The sequence below is a fragment of the Salvia splendens genome, chromosome 9 (assembly GCF_004379255.2).
Source record: "Salvia splendens isolate huo1 chromosome 9, SspV2, whole genome shotgun sequence".
Taxonomy (NCBI): domain Eukaryota; kingdom Viridiplantae; phylum Streptophyta; class Magnoliopsida; order Lamiales; family Lamiaceae; genus Salvia; species Salvia splendens.
The window spans coordinates 25,284,665-25,291,943 of NC_056040.1; the positions used below are offsets into that span (position 1 = coordinate 25,284,665).

The following is a 7,279-nucleotide window of genomic DNA, read 5'->3' on the forward strand; positions in this document are numbered from 1 at the left end:
TTAAATTTTCTAAATTTGGTAATTTATTATTCAATGAATAATAGATTTCATATTTAGTTATATTAGTTAATAAATCTTATATTATATTATTTAATTTAACTTAAGATATTGACACGGGTTAGTGTGTAATTTAGATAAAATATATAGGTATGATTGAAAAGTATAAAAGTTAGTGGGTGAGGAATATTCTTTTGGGTTTGAGTTTAGCGTAAATGGTTGGAGCAAAATCAATATTTAGTGTGAGATTTAAACTAAAATAAAATAGGTTTGAGTTTAGTGGAATGGTTAGAGATGCTCTTAAAAAAGAAGAAACTATTTTCATTTTGGACCATTCCTTTAAAATAGAAACTTTCTGAATTTTCTATTTTAGGACGTTGACCATATGATCCACCAACACTACTTTCACTCCTTTTTCTCTTCCTATCTCTTACCTACTCATTTTTTGTTTCTTCCCTCTTACTTTACCAATTGTATATTAAAACACATGTCGTTTCAAAGGTTTCTAATTTTGAAGGACGGAGATAGTAATAATTTTGATGACAAAGACAGGTGTAGATAATTAAATTGGGGAAGAGAGAGAGTGGTGAGAGATTGATACCATCACAAGTTTTGGATTTAGGGTTGCAAAATGGAGGAGCTATCCTCCAAAGCTAACCTGCGTTGGTTGCTATCCATTTGTGTATGGATTGAAAGACAAAGCGAGTTGAATGAACAGCGAGTTGAAGCCAAACATCACAAGCCTTTAGATGCTGGAGATGGTGGAGACACTCAACGCCCCATTCGTGGTGGACATGATCCCGTCATTCGACTTGGAGAAATTCAAGATCGCCTTCGTAGAGAAGCCAACCCAAGTCATCAAGTCATCTACACGAGCATCATCGATTTCATGTACGATGCCTTTTTGGCCTTCATCAAGGTCATCGTCGGCCAAGTTGGTTGGTCCACCGATGGCTACGCCCGTGGTTATACCTCCACCGCGGAGCGATTCTTCAAAGGCATACTCTCATATGTGTCGAGCAGCAAGGAGACCCCGCTCCACCCCGGGGCCCATCGACACTTTCGTCCACGCACTTACTGACCAAAACAAAATGCCCGATTTTTCATGAGGGGGCTCTAACGCTCCAACGGGAAGCCTAAATTCAAGATCGACCTGACAGTTTTAGGTCGTGATATTTACCCATCATCAGCCAAGGGGATTATGAGGATGCCAGAGTGGTGGTGCGTCTTCAATGGGAACCGGACAGACTACCTTATGGTGATGAAGCAACTTGATTACGCCTTTGTAGTAGTTTGAAATCGGGCCGTTCTTGCAACAACATCAGTTTCAACCAAAATGTGATGTCCGCGCTTAACAAGTATTTCCAGTTCAGATTTCAAGGCGAGAAAGCTTGCCGCTTTGATGGCCTAAGCATCATCACAGTCGAGAATCCGTCTACGCCCGAGTGCATGTTACCCATAGAAGTGGTCCGAGGTGAGCAAGAAAATTATTAAGTAGTGTAAGCAACACAACAAATAAGCAACCCCAACGCCAAAGGATACCCTGTTTTTGCTTTCACTATTGGGGGCATTGTTTTGGAACTGATATACATTCATTACATATAGCGTAGAAGTTTTGCATGTCTCGTCTGTTATTTCATCACACTGCAATGTGTAGAATGACATCATAACTAATGTAAATTTTTTTAAAAAAAATATTTATATTAATAAAATGGAAACTTCAAATTTACGAACCAATTTAATGCAAGATTGTATAACAAGACACTTGTTATAAGAATAAAGATCTTCACATAAATGAAGAAACAAAATATGTCGTGTAAAAAATTACCCACAATTTTAAGATTTAACGAACTTGTTGAAGATCATATCACATCTCATGTACCTGCGTACAAGCTTCGCATGTGTGGTACCGGGGCTGGAGTAGAAGAGTGTCACACGACTCTTAATTTAGCTCGAGAGTTTCTTCCTAAATCATCTCCGAAGTAGCTTCAACACATCCCCAACCAGGTGCAACGACCCCGTGACAAGAACCTGATAATTTCCCATAATTAAAAAGAAGCAGTCAAAGCAACTAAGCAAAAAACCAACTATTGCAGCACAGTGGTTCATGCTGTAGTTTTATTTTTCAGTTCTGTCTAAGAATGATTACCTGAATTCTGAGTGACGGGTTTATCTTCACGCAGTCCCTTAGCCAATTGATTGTCATTGGCAGGGAAGAGACCACTGCACTGCAACCGGCTGCATCATTGTCAAGGAACCTGCGAGGTGGAACACTATCTGGGATTCTCGCCTCAAGATTCTTGTTAACAGCATCTGCTTAGGGTAAGGAACAGAATTTAATGAAAAGTCCAATAATTCAGAAAGTAAGAGATGAAAATTACCTTTTCCATGAATGATGTTTTCCCAAACTCTTTGAAGGTTGAACTGCCAAGATAAATCCTTGGGAGGTATCCCTGAAGGAATGGAGGAGGCAGAAGTCACCTTCGTGTAAGACGAGATGCCAGGAACGAAAATGGCTTTTGCAAAATGTGTGCCTGAATACAAGTCATGGTTACTCTTATTTCAAAAGGTTCATATATACATACATATAGTCACATAGATATACTGATCAAATGGAAGATCAGATTGTACCCGACGATGCACAGGTATCAACAAGTATCGGGAGAAGGCTTTGGGGATCTCTGACATCCATACAGTTGAACAGAAGAATCTGCAATTCGAAATACTGCAAATGAGAAACTCCATGATATTAATAGAAGGGGAAGATCCTCATGAACAGAGCCAGAAAATCTGACCTTTTTGGATATTTTTCCCTTAACATCACCATTGCCCCAAACTTCTTTCGATGTCTTTCCTTTTACAGCACTTGAAAACCACCTGGCACAAGCCTCTATGCTTTCGGGACTGTGAGCACCGTCCAAGTAAAAAACGAGATCCCCTGAAGTATTCTCAGCCTCGCTAGCCATTGCAGAAGACGATAGTGTAGAGTCACGAACAATCTCAGCCCTTCCAGAGAGACGCGCTGTTTGAAGACCCCTAAGAAATGCATCGGGTATGTTGTCTTCCTCGCCAGGCTGGTTAACATAAAATATTGTTACTAGTTTAATCAAATGGGTCAGCAAAGATAATTAGTCCTAATTGAACTGTGATAGATTATCACTGACATGCTGGAGAAGTTTTTCCCAATTCCCTGTACTCTGGAGCCAGCTTTTGCAAAGTGCACTGGCAAGACCAGCATTCGTGAATTGGTGATCGCCAGACAAGCTTAGTTCTATCCCTTTTAAATTACTACGATCAAGAGGAGCAACGACTTCCAATGGGACCTGTAGCAAGCCAGATAGCCTTAGAAAGGATTTGTTCATACAATACATTTCCTGAAGTGATGGAAATATTTAAGCACAAATGCACAAAGATAAGTGCTGGGAAAAAATCTCTGTGTGATTTTTTTTTTCCAAGAAGAAATAGCACAGATATGCATCATTATCTAATTTGCTATGTTGAAACATATTAGACAATCAGAAACAAGTGCAACTGGCAAAATGGAAAAGGAAATACGCTTTAGAAATAAGTCTCAATGGAATAATAGCAAGAAATACATGACATGCCATATGATGATTAAAGATTAGGGGATACCATAAACATATAAATCAAGATTGAAGAGAGGTTTGAAATACCATCAAATCCCTCGCCTTTTGTTGAAGAACACCCATTGCTTCAGATGGTTGTGTTACCGTGAATGCAGGCACGTGAGGCTTAAGGAGCAGAGAATCCATCAACCCGTTTCAGGAAAAACTTGAAAATTGGAAGTACTTAGATAATATCTCACAAACTAGAAACCTCAATCATTTTGGTTTCAGAATGGAAGAATTTGTACCTTTAAGATTCCTGCTTTGTGAGAAGCAATCTGCTCCAGCGTATCTCCTACAAGTCATTGTGAACACACATAAGTTGATAGCCATGTGTGGACTGGACAATTAACATGAAATGTATAAGGCCGAACCGAGCGTTTCCATATGATCCATGCCAAGCGGACTTACACCACAGACAACAGGATTCTTGATCTGCAAATTTATTGCCAAAGGTTATCAAAGTAACTAAACACAAAACTAATTTACTATATATATACAAGAGTGTACAGTTAAGTTTTACGAGGTTGACTATGACAGTATAAAAACCATTTAAAATAGAGCAATGACCACATTGACTATTACAGTATAAAAAACATTTAAAATAGAACAATTACCACATTTGTTGAGTCCCTGGTACCCCCAAGGCCAACTTCAATGATAGCAACATCTACCTACAAGCACATGCACCTATTTAATAATTAATTCAAAGATAAAAAAGTATGTATATTTATGCTTGAATACATTGAATACTACAAAAGTCTTCAGTTTTAAAACTATAGCTATACAGTAACTGTGTGGGTGTCTCATCTTTGTGCATGTTTATGAGAGAGGGAGGGAGAAGAAATCTTAAATTGGACATTGTTTGGTACCTTTTCACAAGCAAAAATTTTGAAGGCCAATACAGTAAGAAACTGGAAAAGTGGAGGCATAGGCAAATCATCTGTGATATTCCGCTGTTTACAGAAATTTCCATGGTCTGGTCAGTCCAAAATTTGAAATTTATATATGCCAACAAACAAAGAGATCAAAATCAATGAATTCTTTATCCACCCTAACACTTATAAGGTGAAGTCTATAGCTCCCTGCTGAAAACCAGTGGCTTGGCAGGGGAGAAATAGAAAATCACGACAACACATGAATCTGCATCTTTTCAGAATTATACAGCTAGGAGCTCTAGCAAAGAGTTCAAAATCAATGAATTCGAGAAAGAATACCTTCAGCTGGTTCCAGCATTCCCAAAAGTAGTGGAGAAACTTTTCTTCAGATATATCCTGCCTATGAGCCAGAGAGTAGAGAATGAAGAAACAAAAAAGTAGTAGAGATTTCTAGATCCGGCTATTATAGGAAATATGACATATCATCAATCATTTCAATTCCAATATGTCAAAAGAGTTGAAGGGCTTATGGAGAATTTGAAACCCTTTCTCTGTATCCCCACCCCTACCCTCCGTTTCTACCCAAGTTGCTGCCATGTTCTAAAACAAGCTTTACTTATAAAAGAAAAAATAAATTATGTATAAGCATTAAAATGCTAACCCATCCAGACGAAATCTTTCTCTCACGTCAATTAAGTGTGGCGAGGTAAATAATCCAGTTCTGAATCCACTCTCTCTTAGAATTGCCTCACAAAATGAGCATGTCGAACCCTAAGTATGAAAGGTGAGTAGAAACATAAGAGACAAGAGGATGAGAACTTGCAAAAAAAAACTCAAAACCGAGTTCACTATTTTATCCAAATATACATTTCTTTTGCTCATAACACAGAAACAAATTACATGTATGATGAAAATAAAATTATCATATTACTACATTAGTACCTTCCCTTTAGTCCCAGCAACATGGATGATTTTAAGTCGGCCTATAGGTTCTTCCAAACCCAAAATCTGCAGGAAAAAAAAGCATATTGTAACTTTAGTTTTGGCAACTTCTAAAAGCAACAATAATCATCATGCATAAGGCTATCATACAAATCCGTCCACCAAAAGATGCTTTTGTAAGCTTCACATTATTACAATGAACAAATTTGAAAAAATAAATACAAAATTATAATATCCTGTACAAAGTGTTACCTTAACATACATTTCCATCCTCTCTAATTTGCTATACTTATTACTGATTGTTTGCACATCCCCTCGTCTTTTGGTAGTAATGAGAGAGGAAAGAGCCTCCATAGTTGTTTCATATGTAGGATGTAAGTGGTCTGCATTTTCTGCGACGACCGTGTTCATCTCCATCTGTTCCTGAGCCAGTGACAGGACCTCCCTCACTCCAAAACCTGGAATGTTGGAATATGAAAATCCTCAGCAAAGTATGAACAAGATATCTAATTCTATGCATAACAGTTTAGGGCAAGTAAACACATAAGTATACCTTTGAGACTTATTTGTTGAGAATGGAACTTTTTGCTTCCTACTATATCAACCACAGCCGGGCAAGCAGGGAAGCATGAAGTTGCCCATGCCAGTCTAGAGGGAACGATGAGCTCTTTTTTACGGAAGCTTGAATTGTCAATCGACCCCGGCCTCAGAAAAAGATTCTTATAGTTGAGCATAGATCAACCAAATCCTAAGATGAAGAAGCATTAATTCTGAATTTAATGAAAAAAAAGGGCTTGTCAATGAATCATTCGAAAGTGATATTATGAGTTGAAGAAAATGACAATTTTCACCTATAACTCAGATTACAAAGAAGACAATTCTCTTAATCATTTGAAACAAATAAATCAATAAAATTATCGGTGATTCTAATTAAATGCCTTTGAAATAGAGCCAGGAAGATTGCGATTGCATACAATAAATGACTGTGTAAGTGCTACTTCAAATTCAACACAAGGCAGTAGCATTCAGCTATCTATTTCAACATAAGTTTGCCAGATTCAAAACTCTATTCGAAAATAACATCTGAAAATCAAATTCATCTTACTTGAAAGCTGAAAAAGCAGTCTAAAAACTGAGATAAATGGATACTTGCAAGTAAAAAAGGCAAGTTACAAAAATGAAGATAGTTAGTTAGATATGCTATAGCTATACAATAAAACTTACTTGGGGTTGACATTGTTACACGGATTCATGAGAGAGGGAGAGAGAGTTTGATTATCTGTCGTCGGCGAATTTTACAGTTGACGCAGCATTATCGAAACATGACGGTTCTACCCTTCGCTATCTCACGCACTAAAATGTCCTCTTCTAGGGTTATGCGCCCACTCTCTTCTTCTTGACTTAATTTACAACTTTCTTCCATCCATTGAATTGCTAAGAGCATCCACAATAATGCGGATATCCCGACGGACTTCCCAAAAATACATTCGGCCACATCATAAGATCCTCCCACTGCACTGTCACGTCATAATAACATCCCACTGCACAATGTCGGACATCCACAATATAAAAAAATCACAAATTCACCAAATTAAACAATTTACGGAATTAAAAGTTTGACACGAATACGGACAAAGAAAGTGCAATGATAATTTGATTAATTAAAAAAAAAATACAGTTCAACAAAAAAAATATTTAAACATTAATTACATTATAAATATCAACGTGCACCCCTCCGCGTCCATGGCTCTTCAATTATATCGTTCTGGAGTCGAATATGGGCTTGTCGTTGGCGCATGTCGGCAAATGCACAGACCCGATCGGCCTCTCCATGGG

General features: G+C 37.8%; 1 protein-coding gene across 5 annotated transcripts; it reads right to left on the reverse strand.

Annotated features, from left to right (window-relative positions):
• Nucleotides 1-490: 490 nt before the first annotated feature.
• Nucleotides 491-6,825, reverse strand: LOC121748591 (folylpolyglutamate synthase-like). 5 transcript variants are annotated; one of them, XR_006039490.1, is made up of 18 exons: nt 6,668-6,824; nt 5,997-6,213; nt 5,696-5,901; nt 5,444-5,509; nt 5,163-5,272; nt 4,841-4,901; nt 4,496-4,579; nt 4,241-4,297; nt 3,998-4,058; nt 3,872-3,918; nt 3,672-3,749; nt 3,162-3,320; nt 2,793-3,071; nt 2,629-2,707; nt 2,379-2,531; nt 2,147-2,310; nt 1,880-2,028; nt 491-1,641 (listed from the first exon to the last, which is right to left on the reverse strand). XR_006039490.1 is itself a non-coding variant. In XM_042143051.1 (17 exons), exons 2-17 carry the CDS (start codon nt 6,175-6,177, stop codon nt 1,969-1,971), a joined length of 1,842 nt encoding a protein of 613 aa, XP_041998985.1. In that variant the 5' UTR covers nt 6,178-6,213; nt 6,668-6,825; the 3' UTR covers nt 1,701-1,968. The 5 variants fall into 5 exon arrangements, 4 of the variants coding, with proteins under 4 accessions (XP_041998985.1, XP_041998981.1, XP_041998983.1 ...); XM_042143051.1 differs by lacking the exon at nt 491-1,641 and having other exon boundaries at nt 1,701-2,028; nt 4,244-4,297; nt 6,668-6,825; XM_042143047.1 differs by lacking the exon at nt 491-1,641 and having other exon boundaries at nt 1,701-2,028.
• Between the last annotated feature and the right edge of the window lie 454 nt (nt 6,826-7,279).